Source organism: Fusarium fujikuroi, chromosome FFUJ_chr05 (genome assembly GCF_900079805.1).
Source record: "Fusarium fujikuroi IMI 58289 draft genome, chromosome FFUJ_chr05".
In the NCBI taxonomy this organism is placed as follows: domain Eukaryota; kingdom Fungi; phylum Ascomycota; class Sordariomycetes; order Hypocreales; family Nectriaceae; genus Fusarium; species Fusarium fujikuroi.
In genome coordinates this window covers 3,580,743-3,604,345 of record NC_036626.1, presented here as the reverse complement: position 1 = coordinate 3,604,345, position 23,603 = coordinate 3,580,743, and the positions used below count along the sequence as shown (strand labels likewise).

The window sequence follows — 23,603 nt, the reverse complement described above, 5'->3', positions numbered from 1 at the left end:
GCAGCTCTCGAGGCTGATTATGACACCTAAATACTACTATTTCCTTGCAGTTGTCTTGTTCTTTCCTTCATAATCCATCAAATTCTGATATCGACCGCATTATCTTTATCGACCGTACTTCTGGAACTCCCAGTCCCTGTTGTCCAAAGGACAAACAGATCGAGCCTTGAGCCATCTCGAAATACAGTGAAAGTGGAACGCATGCTGTGTCTCTGTTAGCCGAATGCCACGAAAAGAAAGGGCGTGTAGCAGTCTCACGTTGCATATTCCCCATGCCACGGTGCACTCTTCGCTTGTCGCAGATGCTTGGTTTGCCTGGCATTCGATGCCTAATAATTTGTGAGCACTTGATGACATACATCCAATAAGAATCCGAGTAAACGTACATAGATCCATGATGTGGTTTCGGCAGATGGCACAGTTGTCAACAACGATGTCCCATGCCCAAAGAGCGACCGCATTCCACTGTTTGTTTCGGTCAGCATGACTCTGGGAGGCTCAAGACTGGTAAGTCTGTACCTTCTTGACCTCGAATTTCTTCTTTCCCTCGACACTCTTGCTGCCGGAGCCCTCGCCCTTCTTAGCGACGGGCGCATCGCTCATCTCAACGTCGGCCATGTTTCGTACGGTGCGGGTCAACCTGCAAGACCACGCTATGGTTGATTTCGTTGACTGATATCGAGGTACACTGGTTGGCTAGAAGCAGTCAGAATTATCCATTTGTCGGTAATCTTCACGGACGGAAAAAGGGAGATGTAGCGCGCAGATTCGGGTTGAAGGTAAGAGGACGTACGGATTCCCTGCTCGATAGATCAATATCTACAGAGTTGTGAATGCTTGTAATTGTCAGCAATGAGAAGAGAATGAATAGAAGCTTTGGGCATGGGTTGATTTTGTTAACAAATGTACCTTGATGGTGCATTCGGGAGGAAGGCGAGGGGACTTACAGTGAGTTTGGTTCCTAGCAAGTGATGATGCGGCTCTGAACGTCTGCTCTAAAAGCTTCGGATACCACAGAGCTCCTCTAGATAGGCGGACAGGCAGCTGGAGGAGTTCAAGCCTTAGGTCACCTCACCTAATTCAGGCTGCGTCTGGCGGGACAGTGGCGGGGCGGGGTCGATCACAGACGTCCTATCGCTTATCAGTCGTGATGGGACTTCCGTTCGCTAGAAACGAAACATATGAGTCTTACACACATGATATACTTTTGTTATATTGCTTTAGTTTTGCATTATTTAATTTGAATTCTAAACGTATCTCGAAAGCTCTTAGTTTCTTGGAATACGTGACTCGGATAATAATAAGGTTCTCTTGCTCGAAAGCAACCTAAGGCTGTGAGATGCGACATCTGATCCGCTCGCCGCTTCGGGCGCTGGAGCTAAACGCTGGCCTGACCCACTCTTTGTGCTGGCAATGCCTGGAATCCGCCCGCGTCATTGCTTGGACTGGCCATGCTTTGCGCTTAACCTGACGGGACTGACCTGACTGACTCTTATTAACCCAGACGCTTCCGCCCTTCACTTCTTTTGTTGTTCCCCTCATTACTTGATCTTGAATCACCCACATCACACTTTCTCCTACAGTACAGCCATGGTCAGATTAGTCGACTCTCTCTTCACCAGAATAGTAGTTGCTTTATGCTCAATCGTAACACCTGCCTCGATTTTATATTCTCTTTCATACACCCCACCACCATCTTAATCCGGCTCGATCTTTTGGAGTCCTCTTTGGTCCTGTCGCATAGCCAGATACCAACGAACGCCTCATCAATCAACCAGCCAGCCAGCCAGCTGCACACCAAACAAGTACGGGACATCGCATATTCGACTTGACTGTTGTCTAAGTCTCAGTCTTAGCTTCAGCCGACACTCGTCCTGTCTTTTCCCTCGTGTTTGATCGATTCAACTTGTTGCCACAGACGAAATGAGTGAGACCCCATCTCAGCCTACAACTACTCCCGCCCGCCGTCGTAACGGTCGCGGCAATGGCCGTCCTGCTGCTCAGAAGGCTTATGCCTCCGAGAACGACGTCGCCTCAATTGATCCCGCACGTTACGATCGCGCTCCACGAACTCCTCAGAAGGGAGCTGGCACCGATTCTCCTCATGCGCAGCTGAGCCATACCAATTCGAAACAGCGACCCAGGAATGCAAACAATAATAATAATACCAACAACAACAACAACAAACATCGTGGGAAGAATGGTCCTCACTCACCCGAATCTGCTCGGCCTGGTCGTCACACTCCACCGCATCAATCTTCATCTATGAAGTCGGTCTCTGCCTTTGCCGGAGCCACTTTCCATGCATCTCCTGCGCCATCTGCCCTACCTCTTCCCAGTTTTGTCTCTCGTTCGGTAACCGAGTCGCCTAGCGTAAGCAAGACATCTCGAAACATCCTACAGGAACCCTCGCCGCCTACCGATACTGAAGCGCCAACTCCTTTGCGCCAGAGTGCATCGGATGTCCAGGAATCTCCGCTCGATTTCATGTTTCGCGCCCACCGTCAAGAGAAGGAACGTCAGCGCAGCGAAAGCACTAGCAGCTTCCGCCCTTCAGGCCTCGTCACTGAATCACCCTCTGCCCAGTCTCCCTTTGGGCCTGGTAGTATCCCAAAGCCAGCAACACTCCCCCAGACAGCCCGCAACCCAACACGCTTCCAGTCTGGTGGTATCGACAGTGTTGAGCTGGACGGAACTCCAGGCCGTCCCATGGGGCCGGCATTTTCGACACCCTATCAAGAGCGCATTAAGGCTGCTCGCTCTAACTCTGCTCGATCTCCTGCTGATCTATCCGCCACCCAGCCGAAACCCAACGTTGTACCTGAAGATCCTACTGAGGCCCTAAAGAAATTCCTATTTATCGGAAACGGAACAAATGTCTCTCAATCTGCCCCTAATGGATTTGCACCTGCACCTGCACCCGCACCCGCTCTCCCTGCTCAACACTACAACTATGCTAGGAGTGGCCATAGTGTCCCGGCTTCTTGCGATGGCCGCTCAAACAACCTCCAAGCTATGGAAAACGATCTTCGGCGTATTCTCAAGCTGGACTTGAGCACTGGATCGCCAGGAGCGGACCAGCGTTTGTTCTCATAAGACTTCATGTCATGGAGTGATTATTCGTTCGGCGTTTTTCCTGCATCTCTTCTGCATAGCTTTTTAACTGCCATCAATTCCCAGGCGGCATCAACGGAACGTGATATTTGGCGGGACGGTTTTCATTGTCTAGGGGTTAAGGTATAGCGGCATTGTGTCTAAGTTTTGGCGTTATCAGAGAGAGGATTGAAGATATATTGAACGGACGAATGGTCTGACAACAGATGATGGGATCATAGCTTGACGTATACAGTCGAATCAAACAGAGGCACCTCTGATCTAGAGACAGATTGATCTCGCCGTATCTATGGCGCCTGTATCCAAATGAAACAGCCTTGATCGAATGGGGTTTGGCGAAGGAGAAGAGAGGATTCCCTCCTGTTTCTTTGGAACGTATATCGTACGCGAGATTAGACCTAAATACAATTTTGAGCGTTGATTCAACTTTGTTGATTCAACGCATCAATTGATTCTTGATTTTGGAAGAGTGAATGATATATCCTTAGGAATAGATACAATCATCTTATGTAGGGCCATACCACTTAAAGAACTGAAACAGATCGACGTAGTTGGGTCAAGCTTTCATACAGCATAGGAGCCATTTCCTGTCTCTGATTGTTCCCAGATCCATTGACAGGGACTTTCGCCTGGAACATATCCCCTCCCAACAGCGCCAACATATTAATAGGGACGAACTGAATGCCTTCAAAGTCTGGGGTGCGGCTTGCTTCGGGGTAGCGGTCATTCCAAAGATCCGCTCCTGCCCCACCATCCCACGCTTGCACGCTTGCCCACACTCATGGAGGAAGGTGCCAGGGCGGGTACGTACTTGCACTAATGGAACACCTCACTCAGGTTCCCTGCTCTCGTGACGAGGAACTCATCGACCTTTGATTTCATAGCTCGATTCGCTACAACTGAGGATAGCCTCATCAGCGTCGTTTCTTTCTGTTCGTGGGTGGTTCTGTTCGCGGTGTTTCCTCCCTGTGCACCATCAATCCAACTTGTACTATCAAGGTAAGTGAGCCAAACCAACAAAAGATCGTCCAAAGCATGCAACTTATCTGGGTCATGACTCCATCTCCAAGCCCCTCATTAGCTGTCCTCATAATTACGCTTCCCCATGATACTCAAACCTCACCCTTGTGTGAATGCTTCCAGCCTCTGTTGAAATGTCCTTCTGAGTTCTCAGACTGCTCTCACCATATCTCACCAGCCGCCTCTCAGACATCGAGATATCTCTTGTCACCGATCCTGTACTGACTCTTATCTGTAAAGACCTTGAGTCCTGAGCTCCCAGTTCGCTCTATTGCTTATCTCCAAACCTCGAGTGTATTTATCCCCAGCCGAGGTGTCTTGTTGCCTGCGTCTGATTGTCAATGCTTTTCCAGACTGCTACTTCACTCCTCCGTTCAGCTCCACGACGATTAGCCGCAGCTTCACGAATATCCTCTCGCCGTTGGGCCTCATCTGAAACAATGACCAAGCTCGATACTACCTCCAGGCTCACCCGCCTGAGAGGCTTGATGAAGGAGCGCAATGTTCATATTTACAGTGAGATTTCATGATATACGCTTGCTATTCACTGCTGCAGTACTAACAATGGCTTGTAGTTGTCCCTTCTGAGGATAGTCACTCGTCTGAATATATAGCAGATTGTGATGCCAGACGTGCTTATATCTCTGGGTTCACTGGTTCTGCTGGATGTGCTGTTGTTACACTCGAGTCTGCTGCTCTTGCTACTGACGGTCGTTACTTCAACCAGGCCACATCTCAACTCGATAGCAACTGGACACTTCTGAAACAAGGCCTTCAAGACGTTCCTACATGGCAAGACTGGTCTGCTGAGCAGTCTTCTGGTGGAAAGAATGTTGGCGTTGACCCAACACTCATCTCCGGTTCAACGGCCAAGAACCTTGCCGAGAAAATCCGAAAGAATGGCGGGGCTGAGCTTGTACCTGTTGATGGAAACCTTGTCGATCTGGTATGGGGAGATGAGCGTCCCTCTCGTCCCTCGGAACAAGTCATCATCCAGCCTGACGAGCTTGCAGGAGAGTCTGTCCTGAACAAGCTCACCAAGGTCCGCCAGGAGCTGGAAAAGAAGCACTCCCCTGGTTTCTTAGTGTCCATGCTGGATGAGATCGCCTGGCTGTTCAATTTGCGCGGTAACGATATCCCTTACAACCCCGTCTTCTTCGCGTATGCTACTGTTACCCCTGATGCTGCTAAGCTTTACATCGACGAAGCCAAGCTGGACGACAAATGCCGCTCGCACCTCACCTCGAACAAAGTCGACATCAAGCCATACGAAGCTATCTTCGACGATGCCCAGGCACTGCACGCCGCTCATGCTGAAAAGAGCAAGTCAGGCGACAAGGTTCCTACTGGCAACTTCCTCATTTCTAACAAGGGCTCATGGGCACTAAAGCGTGCTCTGGGAGGAGACTCTTCGGTCGATGAAATCAGAAGTCTAATTGGCGATGCCAAAGCCATCAAGACTGAGGCTGAATTGAAGGGTATGAGGGACTGTCATGTGAGAGATGGCGCTGCACTCATCCAGTATTTTGCCTGGCTTGAGGACCAGCTTGTAAACAAGAAGGTTAAACTTGACGAAGTGCAAGCAGCCGACAAGCTTGAAGAGCTTCGAAAAGAAAAGAAGGACTTCGTTGGCCTCTCATTCCCCACCATCTCCTCTACGGGTGCAAAGTAAGTTCGATATAAAGCGATATGAGAGAGATTCATGATACTTGGCCATTAAGTGTTGTAAGCTTTCGCTGACCATCAAATACAGCGCTGCAATCATTCACTACGGCCCTGAGCGTGGCAACTGTGCCACTATCGACCCTGAAGCTATTTACCTTTGTGATTCAGGAGCACAATACCGCGATGGCACCACGGACACCACTCGTACCTTGCACTTTGGAAAGCCCACAGAAGCAGAGAGGGAGGCGTACACTTTAGTTTTGAAAGGTCACATCTCTTTGGATCAAGCCATTTTCCCTAAGGGAACCACAGGCTTTGCACTCGATAGCCTGGCAAGACAACATCTTTGGGTATGTTATTAGCAGCAACTTATGAAGTTTGGCCTCTAACATATACTATAGAAAAACGGATTGGACTACAGACATGGTACCGGACACGGAGTTGGTTCATTCCTGAATGTCCACGAAGGACCCATTGGTATTGGCACTCGTGTCCAGTATGCTGAAGTAGCATTGGCTCCAGGAAATGTGCTGTCAAACGAGCCAGGCTATTACGAAGATGGGAAGTACGGCATCCGCATAGAAAACATGGTCCTCGTCAAGGAGGTTAAAGCCAAGCACTCCTTTGGTGACAAGCCGTTCTTGGGCTTCGAGTACGTAACGCTTGTGCCGTACTGCCGGAACCTGATCGACACAACGCTACTCACGTCTGAAGAGAAGGAGTGGCTCAACACTTACAACGCCAAGGTTCTGGAGAAGACGCAAGAATATTTTGAGGGAGACAATGTGACATTGGCCTGGCTCAAGAGGGAGACCCAGCACATTGAGTGAAGTGACGAAACCGGCCTGAGCAATACTATAGACGTACGAAGGTAGCTAGGATAAATGTTACAAGAAACGACGCAGTGAATAATGGCCGTTCCTTGCTCTTGTTCCATACCGAGCTCTTCTTCAGGAGCTTCTCGATACCAAGAGTCCGAGGAATATCCAAACCCCAGCGAGACGCGACCTGAATATGTGAGACGATACTGGGTGAGCCTATTGGTAGAGGGTGACTTACATGGATGGAAAAGGCAATCAATCCAGTGAGAAGTGCAAGGGTGCGGGAGAAGAGGGCTACTACAACACCAATTCCAAATCCTTAAGACAGACTGTAAGCTTAAATTCGCATGACAAAAGGTGAGGATGACCAACCAGCAACACTTCCACTAGAAAGCTGACGAACCGTGTCAGGGGAAATATCCAGAGGACGTCGGCGTGAAGGAGGCCCTGTAGCAAGTGTCGGGGCATCACAACGGATGACTGGTCGAGTTGCAATGAAAGCTCCTACGCAAGTTGCGGGGGCAATGCCTCGGCCCATGGCCCGCAAGGCTACTCGAGAGTTGAAGGCTCTATACATGTTCGTGGAAATACCTCGTTTTGAGAACGATAGAGCCAATTGGTGATATGTAACTGGGAAAGGAAAGTTTTAAGTGTAGGTCGAGAGCTAGAGGGAGCTCGAGTCTGAATTGCTTATTACGTCAGTGACAGTTCAACAGTCATGAGCTCTCAGCCAATGACTGCTCAGCGTGGGGAGAACAAAGAATATCCTAGCTCCCCTGAACATGACACGAAGAGCTGGTGGTACCTCGGTAACAATTTTGAAGACGATAATTGATTGACCGCAAATATTACATTTACAGAAAAGGGCTCCTTTTGCCAGCTTCGGGTATCGAAGCCGATGAGATCCTCAAAGTAGTAGGTAAGAAGAAAGCAAAGTAAATCAGCCAACACAGAAGGCCAGCAGGTATATCTCGAAGCGCCCCGACGCCATCCATAATCCCAAAACCAAAGTCTCGTGAGTTCCCATGCAGATCCTAGACTCTTTTTGATTTGTTTTTCACATTTTGTTTCCGTAATCCCCTTCTCTAACCCAGCCCACCCCAGATACCGCGTATCCTCCTTGCTAGTTGAATATCCTTCTGCATGATTGTGACACGCTTGGCGTGAATTGCGCATAGGTTGGTATCTTCGAACAGATGCACCATGTAAGCTTCAGCAGCTTCTTGTAGTGCCATGATGGCTTGGCTCTGCCAGCGCAAGCCTTCGTCTCGTGGGCGCATTGTCAAAGCGATTTCTCGAACCTGTTGACCTAGTGTTAGTTTCCAACTGAGCGAATACAAGGCACCGAGGAACTGACAAGGCGCGCAAATGGGAGCTTTCGGAGGAGCAGTTTCGTGCCACTTTGGTAGTGTCGAATTTCGCGAAGAGCGACTGTGCCAGGACGGTATCTACGCTTTGCGCGAACGGGAACAGGATCGCCAGCTAATGACATTGTAAGTAAAAAAAGCTACTAGGACAAGTCTGAGTTTCTGGGGATTCATACCTTGAACGTCACTCGGCCGCGATTTGCCCGCGCCGGAAGCTTTAGATTTCCTGGGAGGCATTGAAAGGAGCGTGGAGAAAGGACAAAGAGTGTGTTGTGGGTTTGCGAGAGGAGCTTTACAGCAAAGGAAGTGACATGCGGAAAAGGAGTGAAGCAAAATATCTTGCACAAAACGCTCGAGTTCGATCAATGCTATTCTCGTTAAAAGGAGGTTGTAGGAGAGATGCGAGAGTGTTGGTGGTGGAATCGCAAGGTGGGAAGGACCACCGCGAGTACGGGGAGCGTGTGAGCGAGCGCGCCTTCCCCCAGCCCCGCGATTTTATTTAATTGATTTCCAGCCACTCTGTCGCGAAACTGATGCACGGCCACATATCTGCACGGCCACATCTAGCATGAGCTGGCCAAGCGAGGTACGTATTCCCGGACGGAATGGTGGGGGTCCTGGACACACCTAGGTAAGGTAAGTTACCTGTACCCGTCAGTCTCTCAACGTGGCGCGTCCTATTCCGTCATCTTTCAGTTCAACAACAAAACTTTACATGCTTGAACTTTTACAGCATCTGACGCCTTGCTCTCAACAAGAGTCGTTGGTGTTGCCTGATACCCAAACCCGATCTCTACTCCTTCCGTTCATAAAATAAATCCATTACTCGACTACCTTATTCATATCCGATCATCGCTCACTTGGCTGTTCCCACTCAGCACCACCGAAAGGAAGATATTCTAATCAACATAGCACTGCGCAAAGCTCTCATCGATGGATCAAGTCATGGATGGAGGCCGACTGCCTCTTGAACAATGGTTCTGGGAGATGCCAACATGCACTCGTTGGTGGACAACCGCTACAATTCTGACTAGTGCCTTGGTTCAATGCCAGATGGTCACTCCTTTCCAACTATTCTACAGCTTTCGCGCGGTATTTGTGAAATCACAGGTTCGTATTCTTCCTAACCATTTGTTTTCTTGATTTTATGACAAATGGTTGAAATGCGAACGCTTATGCTGACATTGCATCTCCTACAGTACTGGCGACTATTGACGACGTTTCTCTACTTTGGCCCCTTCTCGCTCGATCTCCTCTTCCATGTCTACTTCCTTCAACGTTATGCGCGCCTGCTAGAGGAGTCATCGGGTCGATCGCCTGCTCATTTCTCGTGGCTACTACTTTATTCAATGGCCTCCTTGATCGCTCTCTCGCCCCTTGTTTCCATGCCATTTCTCGGTCACCCGCTTTCCTCGACGCTGGTCTACATATGGTCCCGACGTAACCCAGAGACTAGACTGAGCTTCCTTGGCTTACTTGTGTTCACCGCCCCTTATTTGCCCTGGGTATTGATGGGTTTCAGCCTTGTGCTGCACGGCACTGTTCCCAAGGATGAGATCATGGGTGTCGTTATAGGACATGTTTGGTATTTCTTTTCTGACGTTTACCCTCCTCTGCACAACGGTTCTCGCCCCCTCGACCCTCCTAACTGGTGGAGGCGTCTGTTTGAGGCTCGACCTCGAGTTGATGCGGATGATAGTACAAACGACATCATGGTTGCCGGGGCTCGAGAAGCTGCGCCCCGAGAGCTTTGAAGGGTCAATTGCAGAGAAGGGTATCCGTTTCAGCAAGGAACGATAGAGCCATTATGCTCAATATTTGCTATGAATTGGCGTTCAGGATTGGTATGTTTCGGAAGCATGGCACTGGACAGATGTATTGCCGATAGCGTTGATTTACTATGGCGCTGTCAGATTGGAATGAACAATAGCCTTTGAACATTTGGTAAAACTGGTGGTTATTTGTGATACACAAGGTAAAGTAGGTACCTAGGCATCATGATGCTGTCTCATGATATGATAGTAAATTTGTATCAGTGCAAGGAAGCGCTAAGGTACCTAGTGCCGTTCGTCCACTGTAGTTTGGGTGGACACCAAATAAGACACAAGTCCTGCCTGCACAACCTCTGGGTTGATTTACGAGCTGGTCCATTGAGGGCCCGGCCTTTGAAGGCGTGTGCTTGTGATGTCAGCGCAGCAGGGACCTTTACCTTTTGCGTTTTGGTGTAGCGCTGATGCGCTGACGTCGCTAGCCTTCGCCGGACATTCCATGGTTGACCCCGCCATGGAACCATTGGGACGCTGTAAAATGTAGGTAGGTACATAAACAGCTTGGGGCCCCGGCCATTTCAAAGCTTCAAAAAGAGCTTCCACCTGCTGACACTTTTGATCTTGCAATACCATTCCTACTGTACTTTTCTCTTTCCCGGATAATATCTATACACGTCGAATCAATTAACAACTATGCGAGCTTACTTCTATGATGGCCTTCCCGTGAGTATAACCTCTTTTTGCTGCACGATCCCACTAACAAAAAATTACAGGGCGACCAGCGCCTCCCTCATAACTCGGGCATGCCCGTCAGTGTTGACGATCTCATGAATATCGGTGTCTACTACTATCACCTCCCTGAGCTCGAGTCGGTCGATAACCTTGCCAAGGAGCGTGGCTACAAGAACCGTGACGAGATCACTGTCTCTCCCCAAGCCATGGGTGACATCTACGAAACCAAGGTCAAGTCCTTCTTCGCCGAGCACTTGCACGAGGACGAGGAGATTCGATACATTCGTGGTGGCCGTGGATACTTTGATGTCCGAAGCAAGGATGACGACTGGGTGCGCGTGTTGCTCGAGAAGGATGACCTTCTTATCCTACCTCCTGGCATTTACCACCGCTTCACTACTGATGAGAGCAACGTAAGTCAACAGAAGTACTCTGCTGCAAACCAAAAAGGCTGACGACCACAGTATGTTCATGCCATGAGACTGTTCAAGGAGGACCCCAAGTGGACGCCTCTGAACCGAGGCCCCGATGTCGACAAGAACGAGCACCGACAGGAATATGTGAAGCAGTTCCTGGGTGAGCCCAACCAGTAAGAGGCCCACGTGGGAGTCAAGCCAGTATTTGATAGTAGTGGAGGGTGCTAAGTACCAGGAGACCGACCGAATTATCAGTCCAACTGAAGAACCGTCAAGCATGAACGGCGCCGCTTGAAGCTGTGATGGAAAAGCATAGGGTTGACGTGATCTGGGAGCTATTTTACGTCATTTTGCATGGTCTGTCTGTTGCAGACCACAAACATACGACTTGTGAGCGGTTTTGTGAGATCTGAACCGAAAACAACTCAGTCGCAAATTGGTGACAGTCTAAGCAAGTCGATTGCCAATCGTTCAGATATGGTATCTTATTACGATCTATTTCTTGAGGGGATGAGTTAGCGGGAGTTTGGAGAAACCCGGTTCCATATAGCATACAAATATATCATATCTATTCATCCTTGTTCCAGACTGAAGTTTTCACTGAAATGCTTGTGAGCTCCTACTACATTTGCAGTGCATATCTCTTCTATGTGAGGGTCCCAAACTTTTTACGAGTGAGCGCATCATACGGTCAGCAAAGAATACCGCTCATAGCATTGGCTCCAGCGTATTTCATGGATCGTTGCGGGGCGTGTAAGTGGGAGTATCTTGCAGTAGTAGTTAGAGCATGCGGCAAAGGCGCAGCTCCTTAAGATCTAGTTGTGCCTCGACGAATCAAACCTTGAGCTGTCTTGTTGGGCTCAAGTCTGAGGCATCTAGAATATTCTCAAGATGCCTTGAGCGACCTGGACCAGGCAAGCTTTAATGCTGTGAAAGCAAGCATGAACGGGACATCCAGGGCATAACATGCACAGATTCATTCTCTGAGAGCATAATTTACAATTCAGGATAGAGACTGTTGCTCTTCTCAGATACTTCTGATAATGCTTTATTCTCAGTCAGATTGGAGGCATTGTGATTACCTACTAACTAATGATTAGCACTGATACGTACAGTTTTGGACCCCGCCAGAGCATAACACGAGACCCTGGAGTTTTATGGTTTACAGCTTTCAAAGTAAACCTTCTCTTCAATTCAGCCAAAAACAACAACAACAAACTTGAATAACGGGAATCTGCAGCTCAATTGGGGATACCAAGACTCAACGCACACGATGGACACCAGAACTGAAGTCTCGGATGTTACTGAGGCATCGTCGAGGCCGCGAATAGCGCAGCTTCCTGCGAGCTGTGATCCTCCACAGCCCAACACCCCAGTGAAGCAGTTAGTCTGGGTGGTATGATTCATCTCCTGCACAGCACAGCGCTCTTTCATTCGTTCGATATGCTCACCGTTGGATGCACATACAGATCTTTGGAGGTACGGGTCAGATGGGGCACTCCCTTGTCAAATGTGCACTTTCACATGGAGATTTGGTAACGTCGGTTGGCCGCGTATTCGAGACAAGTCTTAAAGACATGGAGAATATCCATGAGAACTGTCTCGGCGCCTTGTGCGACGTCCGCGCTCGCGAATCTGTGAATCGCGTCATCGAGCGTACGCTCCAGCGCTTTGGCCGTATCGATATTGTCGTCAATTGTTCTGGCTACGGTGTCATAGGCGCCTGCGAGGACCAGGATGAGCATGACATACGTAACCAGTTCGAGACCAACTTCATGGGCACGCTTCACATCATTCACGCTACGCTGCCGTATTTCCGCAGGCAGAATGCAGGCCGCTATCTCATCTTCAGCTCAACGTCTGGCGCTTTGGGCGTCCCTGGCCTGGGCCCTTACTGCGCGACCAAATATGCGGTGGAGGGCCTAATCGAGGCCATGCTCTATGAGACGGATGCGTTCAACATCAAAGCTACACTCATCGAGCCAGGCCATGTGAGACCCGAAGAACCAGAGATGCAAGATACGTCGCTTCCAACGTCATGGGGTCATTTTCTTGTGAAGCCACCCAGCGAGACATACGGGCATCCAACATCCCCAGCCCTACATGCACGAAGAATTGTTCAGTGGCTCGGTGACAAGTATCGACCCACGAGCGCTATCAAGTGCGCTGAACTCGTATGGCAACTCGGACACTGCTCGTACCCGCCGCTACGATTATTATTGGGAAGCTATGCAATTGAGAGCATTCGCGACCGCATGCGGTCTGTGACAGAAGAGTTGGAGGATTGGAAGCACCTCAACTTTCCAGCTGGACCAGACGATGACAGAGAAGCTGGAGAAGAGACAGCAGCAGCAGCAGCCCCTGAAACCAATGAGGCTGCTGCTTCTGCTTCCTGAATTTTGAAATGAACATTGTCGTTAGTTATGGGTGCTGTGCTAAGGCACTTCTGAGGCGCAGGCGCAGTTGGATTTCTCGTACCGGGTGGAGTGACTATTAAACGCTAATTCTATGATACAGTACAACACAAATTCTTTTACGAGCTTACTACCCATTATTTCTGGACCCTGAAAGGAGATGCCGTGTGATCGAGACGGATCTGGACCGGAAAAAGGCTGAACATTCTACTCTCTTACATTCTCTTACTCTCCAAGTCACATACCATTCAACACCATAAAGTTTACCCCTGTCCTTCTGGATGACTCAGCAGGAACGCGCCCCAAATCCAAGTCAAGTTCCATTTGCTCCACGTCTCCCTTTGAGCCCCTCGACCCTGTGGCTCGTACCTCGTACTTTCTTTTACAGGGCTCTTTAGTTTAAGGGAGAAAAGACTCCAACGGGGGTTAAAGAGCTGAACACTTTGTCCAACGCGCTGTAATTTCCTTTTCTTACACAATCTGCGACCACGATAGCACCCAACGTTAGAACGAACCGATCAAATAGCGTCTCGTTTCGATTCTCGATAGCGAAACCCGGTACTTCCGCCGCATCCCAGCGCTGATCTCGACGTTTTACTTCCACGATCGTTTCGTTTCGTCCGCTGCCATAATGACCGACAAGAAGAACGAGGACTATGTCGTCCAGATGGGCAATGACAACTATGATAAGAATGAGAAGCCTTCTTTCCAGGCGCGATCACCGCCTCCCGCAGCGTATGGATCAAGTCCAGTCAGTGGCCTTGAACAGTTGGAAAAGAGCCCGCCCTTGTCTATCTTGGCGTATTGTTTGTCGTCAATCAGTATGACCGTTGTCAACAAGTATGTTGTGTCGGGTAGTTTCTGGAATCTCAACTTCTTCTACTTGACTGTCCAGGCAAGGAAATCTCCATGACGAGGCATTGTACCCGTTTTTGACATTGGACCGTGTAGGCTGTCGTGTGTATTGGCGCAATCACTCTGTGCAAACAACTGGGCTTGATCAAGGTTCTTGCTCCTTTCGACTCTGATCGAGCAAGAAAATGTACGTTATTGAGGCTCAAGTTGTGACCTTCTAATGCTAACACGAAAAAAAGGGTTCCCTATCTCTCTTCTCCTCGTCGGCATGATTTACACCAGTACAAAGTCGCTTCAGTTCCTCTCGGTCCCCGTTTATACGATCTTCAAGAACTTGACCATTATTGTCATCGCATACGGCGAGGTCCTTTGGTTCGGCGGCAGTGTTACACCACTGGCCCTGCTCTCTTTCGGTCTCATGGTGCTGAGCTCGATCGTCGCAGCGTGGGCAGACATCCAGAGTGCCATCAACGGTGACTTTGGTACTGCCGACTCAGCTGCTGCTGTCTCTACACTCAACGCTGGTTATGCCTGGATGGGAATGAACGTTTTCTGCAGTGCTGCCTACGTGCTGGGCATGCGCAAGGTCATCAAGAAGATGAACTTTAAGGACTGGGATAGTAAGTCATGCACTGTCGGTGTGAATGTCTCTGTTGCTAACATTGTGTAGCCATGTACTACAACAACCTCCTCACGATCCCTGTTCTAGTTGTCTGCTCGCTTCTTACAGAGGACTGGTCCGCCTACAATTTCTCTCGCAACTTCCCCGACGATACCCGTAACAAGATCATTATCGGCATGATCTACTCTGGCCTTGCAGCTATCTTTATCTCATACTGCTCTGCTTGGTGCATCCGCGTCACCTCCTCGACAACATATTCTATGGTTGGAGCCCTCAACAAGCTTCCTATTGCAATTAGCGGCCTGGTCTTTTTCTCAGCCCCAGTCACTTTCGGCAGTGTGTCTGCCATCTTCCTCGGCTTCATTAGCGGTCTGGTCTATGCCTGGTCCCGTGTACGACAATCGATGTCCTCGGGAGGATCACTGCCTACGGTGCGGCCTACGATGAGCGCGAGCGCCAAGAGCAACCGCGATGCCAACTCTTAGATGATACGATGCAAGGCGCAACTTTAGAGGTTAGGCTACTGTGCATGGCGTTGATGATGTGGATAAACATGGCTCCTGCGAATCAAGGGATAAAAAGGCCCCGGGTGATTTATAGAACAGAACCCGGGATAGGGTTTTTGGGTGTGTATATTATTGTAATGAGCACGACGGTGACTTGTTTTCTAGTGAGAATAGACGAAGGAGTTTCGGACAGGGGTTATTATTCGCTGAATGCATTCTTCTTTTGAGTCCGAATCCTATAATTGACTGAGCTCAGTCATGATGGACGCGTTGGTGATTACGCCAGTTGACAGACAATTTTCCACAACTTGAGTCGCTTAAAAACGATACTGCCCTATACCAAAGCTCTACATAAGCACGCTTCTGCCTCATTGGCACATAATACTTATAAAGTCCGAGGCTCATGATCAGCCTCAAGGTCATGTCCAGTTTTGAAGATCGACACGTGAAGTGCCCCACGTGGGTCCCTAGGACGTCATTCTGTAAGGTAGGTGCTAAGTTTAGGTACCTGCTACCATGGAATGTCCAAGCTTTTTTTGCTTCTTCTCCAAAAATGTTGGGGATCTTGTCTTCCACTCTATTCTAGATAAAGCAAGGGATGGAAATGACGTCCTTCACCTATTGATCAATCAACCCAAAAGAGCTGTCTCTTCTGGCCTCTCTCAAGCCATGATATAGCTGAGGCCGACGCACAATTCCTATTATCTCCCTTTTATTTCCTCTTGGATTGTATAGCCTATAGTTTGGAAGCACTTGGACTCCACAGGTATTGATTGTGTCCCGAGCTACCTCAACCGCTAGCAAGATGCTGTACTTTCTGCATAGGCGTAAGTTTCAAGCTGCATTCTTCTTGTAACGGCGACTCTGTTTTTCTAACTAATTTTGCTTGTATAGCTTTTGTGGCCTTAGCAGACACTGTTGGTGCTGCCCCAGACGATCGTGGGTTACTCCCCCTGCCCTAGAGCTTCCTCAAGCTCAATAGACCTCTACCTAACACGACCTCAGTCAAACTCGTCACCTCGTTCCTGATATCATTCCCCCTCGCCGCTGTCCTCAAGCGAATCCCCGACTCTAAACCAGATCTTAAGAACCTCTTTGCCATCAGGTACAACATCAACGATCTCTCAGCCCATCCATGTTCAGTCGCACTAACATGTTCAACCAAGCGTATCAATCTTCTACCTCGTCGGCCTCTTTGACCTATGGGATGGTGTCCGAACCCTCTTCATCAGCGCAGGAGGAACATACTGCATCGCCAAATTCCTTCGAACGAGTCCCTACATGCCATGGATTGGCTTCGCTTTCGTCATGGGCCACATGTCCCTAAGCCATATCGCTCGTCAAGCCGCCGACGACCCAACAAGGGCTGATGTCACAGGCGCCCAGATGGTGCTTCTCATGAAGCTGAGTGCATTCTGCTGGAACGTTGCTGACGGCCAACTCCCTGAGGAGTATCTGTCTGATTTCCAGAAGAGGAATATGCTCAAGGACCTGCCTCCCATTCTCGACTATGCTGGCTGGGTCCTCTTCTTCCCTGCGCTCTTCGCCGGCCCGTCTTTCGACTTCACCGACTATCGTAAATGGCTTGACACAACCATGTTTGACGCACCCAATGTCGATCCAGCAAAGAAGCCTCCTGTGAGGAAGAAGAGAAAGATTCCTCGAAGTGGTGGTCCCGCAGCTTGGAAGGCAGCAAGTGGCCTCTTCCTTATTGGGATGTTCATGGCTCTAGGTGGTTCATACTATCCTAGCCTGCTCACTTCTGATATTTATATCAAGTATGGTTTCCTCCGCCGTGTCTGGATCATGCACATGGTTAGCTTCACTGCACGACTCAAATACTATGGTGTCTGGTACCTTACAGAGGGATCTTGCATCCTCGCGGGTATGGGCTACAACGGTGTTGATCCTGTTACGGGCAAGGTCTTCTGGAACCGATTGCAGAACATTGATCCCTGGGCTGTTGAGACTGCGCAGAATCCCCGAGGATATCTTGGAGGCTGGAACATCAACACGAGCAACTGGTTGAGGAACTACGTCTATCTGCGTGTCACGCCTAGAGGCAAGAAGCCTGGTTTTCGCGCTAGTCTCATGACCTTTGGTACAAGTGCTCTTTGGCATGGCTTCTATCCCGGATACTACCTTAGCTTTGTCCTTGCAAGCTTCATTCAGACAGCTGCAAAGCGTGAGTCTATCTTAAAAGTTGGTTACGCTGAAACGTATAGATGATACTGACAATGGTTTCTAGATTACCGCCGTCATGTTCGCCCATTCTTCCTAGAACCCATCACTGGCAACCCCTCGCCCAAGAAGAAGTACTACGATTTCGTATCTTATCTCGCCACACAACTCACCTTCACCTTTGCCACAGCACCTTTCCTAGTCCTCACACTTCAGGGCTCACTACTAGCCTGGTCCCGTGTCTACTTCTACGCTGTCATCTGGACCTTTTTGTCACTCGTTTTCTTCTCTTCCCCCGGAAAGGCCGCCCTGAAGCAGCAGCTCGAGAAGCGTCAGGGCCGAGCTAGCGCTAAGTTGGTGCGCTCAATCTCAACGGACAGTCTAACGGGCAAGGAGCCCATTTTGGGTATTTCCAAGGATATCGAGGGTGACTTCAACGAGGCTGTGGAAGAAATCAAGGCCGAGATGGAGATGAGACAGCGAAAGGTCAAGGCGGAGATTGAGGCGCATAAGGCAAAGGCCCAGACAAGCTAATTAAGACTTCATGTGCTGCGGGTCTGTCATTAACCATAGCGGCGTACTCATCACGGAGAGCTCTAGTCTCAAACGTGAAAGACGCATCCGGTGTTATGATGGTGTGTTTCAGGTGTCTGGAGACAAAGAGTTTAGAGCTGATTCTCTGTCATATACGGAGTAATGGCGAATTCATTGGCAAAACTATACAATATCTTTAGCAGATTATACATCAGTTCATTAATCTATCTATGCCTGGGATGATCTGTAGTGGTTTGCAGGTCCAGTTTATGTCCCTTAATCTGATTAATTACATGGTATCGTGAAGTGAGTGTCTATGCTGACGGCCTTTTTTTCTCGTCTCAGCATTGCTGCCAAATCCAAACATAGTTGTACAAGTGTATATATCATCCACAATTCCTGATTATACAAAGGTCCATTACAGGCTTTCAGGCCAAACTTGCAAGACGTTCGAGAGAACAGTAGAGCGTGTAGTTGCATGAGAAGCCCCGGAGGAAAAAAAAAAAGTCGTACGTCGTCGAAATATTGAGACAGAAAAGTGTAAAGGCAAAACATCGTGTCTCGTTGAAAAAGGTACGCTCAGAAAGAAGAAATCGTTGGTCGTTGAAGGTCTTTTTGACAAGGTGCATAAAGATCGTGAGTTTTGCAAAGTTCAAATTGGTTCGAGCAAAAATGGAAAGAATTCGTAATGCGTCGTAAATTGATGAGATGACGTCAAGTTCCATGATAGGTTTCGGAATCAGGACTGTCCTTCTGATCCAGGGTCATCATCATCTTTTTCGGTAAGTGGTATCAATGTCCCCAACGTTGTTTAACACCGACCACGATGAGTGTGATGATGGCGCCGAGGATGAGTAAACCGATGAGGGACATTCCTCGGTTGACCTTCCTCCACCAGATTGCGCTCGTGAAAACGGCATCCTCTTCGCCGCTTGCCCGAGCTGAGGCTTCGTTGCGTTTGCTCAGCTCAGATGTACTGTTGTTCCGTTCAATGTCTTCTGTCTGGTTATTCCGTTGAATAGGAATGAGTGCGGCAAACATCCAGGCTGCAACTCCGTTAGAACCGAGTCTCGATGCTCAATTTCAGGCACTTACCTAATGGGAAGACAAATCCCACTACAAACATAGTGACTTGAGCGTTGCGTCGGCCAGTCAGTTCGCTGCGTGCTTCCCATTGCGAGGCGGGAGGTTGCCAGATGCTTTGTGAAACAGGACGTCGGTCTCGAGCCAGGTGAGGTGACCAGATGCTAGAGGTTTGCTTCTTGATGTTACGCACGACAGCAAGCACGGGGTGAGCTGGAGCTGCGCTGATGTCCATGGAGCCTGTATTTGAATGTTGGGGAGGTAAGGCTTCACGAGGCCGGCGTCGAGGGTTGCGTATGTTGGGAGCATTGGCATCCTGACTCGGCGATCGGCTGAGCTGACCGTCGGGAGGCTGACTCTGGCTGTATTCAGAGTACATGGACTCCATAGAGGGTTGGGCAGCCAGCCACTTTCGCTCGCCACTGCCATAGTAGACCCTGCAATCAATCAATTAGACAGCAATCTCAGGCCGATTTTATTTGTTTACTCACCTAGCCCAGGCAGGAACAGCAGCATTAAAGCTAGCAGTCGATCGCAGACTCCGATCAGAAGAATAACTTGACAAAAACCTCCCCATCCGCGACCGAGACGAGGGATGATGGTAGACTTCCAAATCAGCCAGACCATCGCCATCCTCGTCGTGGTCGCGAACTAGTCGAATAGTACCGGTTGCTGGATCGCGAGGCATGCTTCGCGCGAAGGTCGCTGCAGGAGCTTCGAGTGAATTGCTTCTTGAGTGGGACGGGGTTTCGATATGCTCCTCAAGACCGAAAAGTGAGGATGCCATACTTAGCACATGCTTGCTGTGACTGCTTCCAACCCCACTACCACGTCGACCTGGGACAGAAGAGAGTGAGAGGGCTCGAGACGCAGGCTCACTGCCTCCTTCGCTTTCTGACATCACTGTTGACAACTGTCCACTCCATTGATGAGGGCGTGCTTGAGGTCGGTTCTGAAGGTCTGGCCAAGATGGACCAGCGTGTTGCAAAATTGTCGGGGGTCCAACAAAAAGGGCCCTAGTAGCCTCTTGGGTGAAGATGGTCGATAACGAGGTAATTGATGCAGATCGGGATCGTAAAGTTTCACGAGAGCGGGATTTAGCCAGAGCAAAGCTGTCTGAGGATCTCCTTTTCCTTGGTTGCAATGGGGGAACAATCAAGCTTTCTTGCGAAAATTCAGGTCTCACGCGGTTCCTAACAGCGACGACAGAGGAAGAAGCTGAGTGGCCACCATATGTTACGACGTTAACGTTGCTGTCCTCGGTTTGTGGACGAGTGCTGATATGCAAAGAAGCCTCAGCTGAGGAAGGATCCCCGAGTAGCTCAATATTGGAATGGATCGATGAGGGTGGCAGACTATTTAGGTCTGCTACATTCATGGGAGAGCTGAATCCGTATGTTTTCACATTCGTTCTCTCAGAATATGTTGATCTGGTTTGTTCGGATAACGAAGATTGAAAGGATGTCTTTTGAGTGAGCCACTGAGAAGAAGGGCCAGCCTCATGATCAGGCAGATCAGCTTCTGGCAGCGTAGGCAGAGGCAACTCGGGTGGAGCGTCTTGAGTCTGCGGCTGTTTTTGCTTCACGTCAGGTGTTTTAGGTACTTTACGGAGACCCCCAAACAAACGATAGTTCCATGGAGATGAGTTTGAGTTGTCCGGGGTGGACGGATCTCGAGGCCGAGGTGAAATAACTGGAGAACTGGCGTTTCGTTCCGTGAGAGGAGTCATAGGCGAGGCTGGACGGCTCTGGCGATCGTCACTGTATGTACCCATTGATCCTCGACCATAAGATGTGTTACCGGTGGTGAAAGATGGGGGGAGAGACCAGAGAGATTCGACCCTTGACGACATAGAAGCATCTTGAGGAAGTATGGAGAAGGTCTTATCGGCGTGAACATTAATGACCCTTTTGCGAGAAGGAGGTCTTGGTGAAGTTGAGGGTTCCCGGGAAGGTGGGCGTGAAGCATAAGAAGTATGATCATCACCATCGGTATCATAATGGGGCAACCAGGGTGCAGGGTTTTGGTCAAATTCGGAGGATGGATATCGAGTAGGGCGCTTTAATGGCGATGGAGAAAGCACTGTACTTCGAGTCCGGGTCCGCTGCAGGGATGGTGATGGCGTTTCAAACTGAGAGTCGGAGGAATGTGTCGGGGAACCATGTGTCTGAGCAAGCTCTGAATCGGTCTCGGTACTCGCATCAGCGTAAGTAATTGTCTTTGATGTGACGGTACCATCTGAGGCAACCCGTGGAGGGCTGTAAGGGACGACCCGAATTCCGAGACGGTTATTCTGAGAGTTGTTCTGAGAGTTACTACGCTCATGTAATGCCTTGCGCGGCAGAGAGCTCGACGGTGAGACCGACATGCTCTATGCACAAGGCGATAATGACCGTGATTTCCAGGACATCAGGAGACCAAGAATAACTTCCAAAAGAAAAGCGATTGCCCTCGAAATTGGCAATGCAATGCAATTGAGTCCAAGATCTCGATCTTGAATAATATCGGGCTGGCGAAGTCGAGCTCAGTCGGGGCCGGAGGTGGGTCAATGAACTCGGAGGTCGTCACAAGGGCCACGGCCGGGGGACTCGGACAATGGCAAAGATATTAAAAACCACCAAAATAAAAGCGACGATATTATTGAAGCGTCCAATGTTCCAAGGAATAGGACCAAGCAGAGACCAAGCAATTCAATGCGAAACGAGCCGGGGTAGATCGAGTTGTCGCGCAGTGGATCGTTGGTGTTTCGGCCGTGGGAGGAAAAAAGACTCGTTCGATATAGCAATTGAAGGATTAATTACCAAAATTGAAAGAAACCATAAGAAGAAGAGCAAGACAAGAACAACGATTAACGACTAACGACTAATGAGTCCAGATAAAGAGTGTGTTGAATATCAAAGGCTTGAATGAGTGACTGGCCAGTGGCCGATTATAGCGAGTGTATGTAGTTTGGTTGGAAAAGCACGAAACGAGAGGCGGAAAGAGAAAGACAAGATCATGGGGAAGGGACGGCGGGTAAGTTAGCTAAAAGGGAAGCAACGGTCCCTCCACATGCGACCAACGGCGGCAGGAGCAGCGGCCTATGTGCCTGCTTCCTGCTAAACCGACTTGACCTGGAGGCTGCCCTGAACCTTGGAAGGTGGACAAGCTGTACTGTGGGTATTCCAGCTTCTCGTTCTGCTGGTCTTACAGTAGCAACAGTACTACCTTGTCCAAGACACAGCCTAACTCTCGTGGTAATAATGACTAAAGAGCCCAGGACCAGACGAACGACGAGGGTATGGAACGACCCGAGCACACAGACCTCACAGCCTCTCACCCTTACAGAGGCTCTTGACACAAGCAATTGGTATTGGATCATAGACGTGTACTGGGCAAAACCACATCAGCCAGTGGTTGCAAGCGCCATTCTGCAACTAGCGGCCTTGGGATATTACCTTCGCTGCAGCAGGGTTGCCCCTGCAGACGGGGCGCGGCGACGATGGGACCGTTGGAGGACAGGGGCTGTTGGTCAAGCTAGGAGACCTGAGGGAGATAGGGGCGCTCTGACTGACGCTGAGGACTGAAAAAAAAGAAGAACAGGGCATGGAACGACACCGCAACTTTGACGAAGCAAGGTTGAGTGAGTACCTATGTACAGAGGTTTTCACAACTTGAGCATAATTCAAGCAAGAGAGAAAAGGACGAACCATATCTGTGAGAATAAAAGGAGCAATCTCAAGACTTGTCTTCAGGACCTATTCTGAGCTCTGATTTGTCCTCCTCAACACACCTTCAACTTTTAGAACTGTACTTGGGGTTGTGCCGTTGTGGATCGGATCTGTGAACTGGAACTGGTTGGACTGCACTATCGACGCTATTGCGGGGAGCCTCTTCCTGTGTGCCCAATTGGCAATAGCTCCGGTATGTTGTATCGTAAGATACCAATAGTATCTGCTGCAAGACAGGACTTGGATACCTTGAGCAAGCTCTTGGGCAGCAGGGAAACTTTGTACCTCGACACAAGATGCCAAAATTAACTCTTCAAGGAGTTTCCTTAACTTACGATGAATCTACATCAAGCTTTCTGTCGCTTAGGATCAGTATCTTCAGCTTTTTCTCCTCCACTGCGGAAGAGACATGGCCTGGAGAAATTACTGGACCACCTCTGCCAGGTGGCAGGCCATCAATGGTGTTGATCCTGGATATGATGAAGCACGTACTCCGTACAGATTCTATATGAGACGATTGGGAATCGATGGACGGGTTCGGCTCTCATCAGCCATTCAATCCGATAAAATTCTGGAGGAATCAAGCGTGCAGCCTGAAAACCGCAGTTACTCAAGTACAGCTGTCCTTGAAGGTCACTATTCCGGCGGCCTATGATGTTTTCTTCCAGGCGCTTGTTTTACCTAAAGTGTTCCACTTGCTCTGAGCTGGCAAGATACATCCCTCGTCTAACAAGCTGAGTGTATGTCGGTGTACCTTCATCTGGATCAGAGCTCTGTCTTTGCGCCAGTTCCAG

The 23,603-nt window shown here is 49.4% G+C and overlaps 11 protein-coding genes; 7 read left to right on the top strand and 4 right to left on the bottom strand.

Moving 5' to 3' along the window:
• Positions 1-105: 105 nt before the first annotated feature.
• FFUJ_07881 (probable ring-box protein 1) lies at positions 106-618 on the bottom strand (the record flags this gene model as incomplete). XM_023578183.1 has 4 exons in its annotated part: positions 106-204; positions 259-329; positions 387-465; positions 520-618. 4 exons carry the CDS (start codon positions 616-618, stop codon positions 106-108), a joined length of 348 nt encoding a protein of 115 aa, XP_023431390.1.
• A 1,305-nt stretch (positions 619-1,923) lies between these two features.
• FFUJ_07880 (uncharacterized protein) lies at positions 1,924-3,096 on the top strand (the record flags this gene model as incomplete). The annotated part of the gene is made up of 1 exon (XM_023578182.1): positions 1,924-3,096. The coding sequence occupies one exon, from the start codon at positions 1,924-1,926 to the stop codon at positions 3,094-3,096; it is 1,173 nt and encodes a 390-aa protein (XP_023431389.1).
• A 1,478-nt stretch (positions 3,097-4,574) lies between these two features.
• Positions 4,575-6,629, top strand: FFUJ_07879 (probable aminopeptidase P, cytoplasmic; the record flags this gene model as incomplete). XM_023578181.1 has 4 exons in its annotated part: positions 4,575-4,650; positions 4,710-5,802; positions 5,888-6,149; positions 6,201-6,629. 4 exons carry the CDS (start codon positions 4,575-4,577, stop codon positions 6,627-6,629), a joined length of 1,860 nt encoding a protein of 619 aa, XP_023431388.1.
• Positions 6,630-6,654: 25 nt separating this feature from the next.
• Positions 6,655-7,197, bottom strand: FFUJ_07878 (uncharacterized protein; the record flags this gene model as incomplete). XM_023578180.1 has 3 exons in its annotated part: positions 6,655-6,807; positions 6,859-6,938; positions 6,993-7,197. 3 exons carry the CDS (start codon positions 7,195-7,197, stop codon positions 6,655-6,657), a joined length of 438 nt encoding a protein of 145 aa, XP_023431387.1.
• A 508-nt stretch (positions 7,198-7,705) lies between these two features.
• On the bottom strand, positions 7,706-8,112 carry FFUJ_07877 (probable histone 3; the record flags this gene model as incomplete). XM_023578179.1 has 2 exons in its annotated part: positions 7,706-7,921; positions 7,978-8,112. The coding sequence occupies 2 exons, from the start codon at positions 8,110-8,112 to the stop codon at positions 7,706-7,708; spliced, it is 351 nt and encodes a 116-aa protein (XP_023431386.1).
• Positions 8,113-8,932: 820 nt separating this feature from the next.
• FFUJ_07876 (related to F-LANa protein) lies at positions 8,933-9,741 on the top strand (the record flags this gene model as incomplete). XM_023578178.1 has 2 exons in its annotated part: positions 8,933-9,097; positions 9,187-9,741. 2 exons carry the CDS (start codon positions 8,933-8,935, stop codon positions 9,739-9,741), a joined length of 720 nt encoding a protein of 239 aa, XP_023431385.1.
• A 708-nt stretch (positions 9,742-10,449) lies between these two features.
• Positions 10,450-11,081, top strand: FFUJ_07875 (related to P.aeruginosa regulatory protein mmsR; the record flags this gene model as incomplete). XM_023578177.1 has 3 exons in its annotated part: positions 10,450-10,479; positions 10,530-10,901; positions 10,953-11,081. The coding sequence occupies 3 exons, from the start codon at positions 10,450-10,452 to the stop codon at positions 11,079-11,081; spliced, it is 531 nt and encodes a 176-aa protein (XP_023431384.1).
• Positions 11,082-12,177: 1,096 nt separating this feature from the next.
• On the top strand, positions 12,178-13,300 carry FFUJ_07874 (related to ketoreductases; the record flags this gene model as incomplete). XM_023578176.1 has 2 exons in its annotated part: positions 12,178-12,300; positions 12,374-13,300. The coding sequence occupies 2 exons, from the start codon at positions 12,178-12,180 to the stop codon at positions 13,298-13,300; spliced, it is 1,050 nt and encodes a 349-aa protein (XP_023431383.1).
• A 649-nt stretch (positions 13,301-13,949) lies between these two features.
• Positions 13,950-15,280, top strand: FFUJ_07873 (putative GDP-mannose transporter; the record flags this gene model as incomplete). XM_023578175.1 has 4 exons in its annotated part: positions 13,950-14,207; positions 14,270-14,360; positions 14,413-14,793; positions 14,844-15,280. 4 exons carry the CDS (start codon positions 13,950-13,952, stop codon positions 15,278-15,280), a joined length of 1,167 nt encoding a protein of 388 aa, XP_023431382.1.
• An 826-nt stretch (positions 15,281-16,106) lies between these two features.
• FFUJ_07872 (probable membrane-bound O-acyltransferase domain-containing protein 5) lies at positions 16,107-18,016 on the top strand (the record flags this gene model as incomplete). XM_023578174.1 has 5 exons in its annotated part: positions 16,107-16,128; positions 16,196-16,240; positions 16,307-16,406; positions 16,468-17,486; positions 17,550-18,016. 5 exons carry the CDS (start codon positions 16,107-16,109, stop codon positions 18,014-18,016), a joined length of 1,653 nt encoding a protein of 550 aa, XP_023431381.1.
• A 792-nt stretch (positions 18,017-18,808) lies between these two features.
• FFUJ_07871 (uncharacterized protein) lies at positions 18,809-21,467 on the bottom strand (the record flags this gene model as incomplete). XM_023578172.1 has 3 exons in its annotated part: positions 18,809-19,062; positions 19,112-19,536; positions 19,591-21,467. The coding sequence occupies 3 exons, from the start codon at positions 21,465-21,467 to the stop codon at positions 18,809-18,811; spliced, it is 2,556 nt and encodes an 851-aa protein (XP_023431380.1).
• Between the last annotated feature and the right edge of the window lie 2,136 nt (positions 21,468-23,603).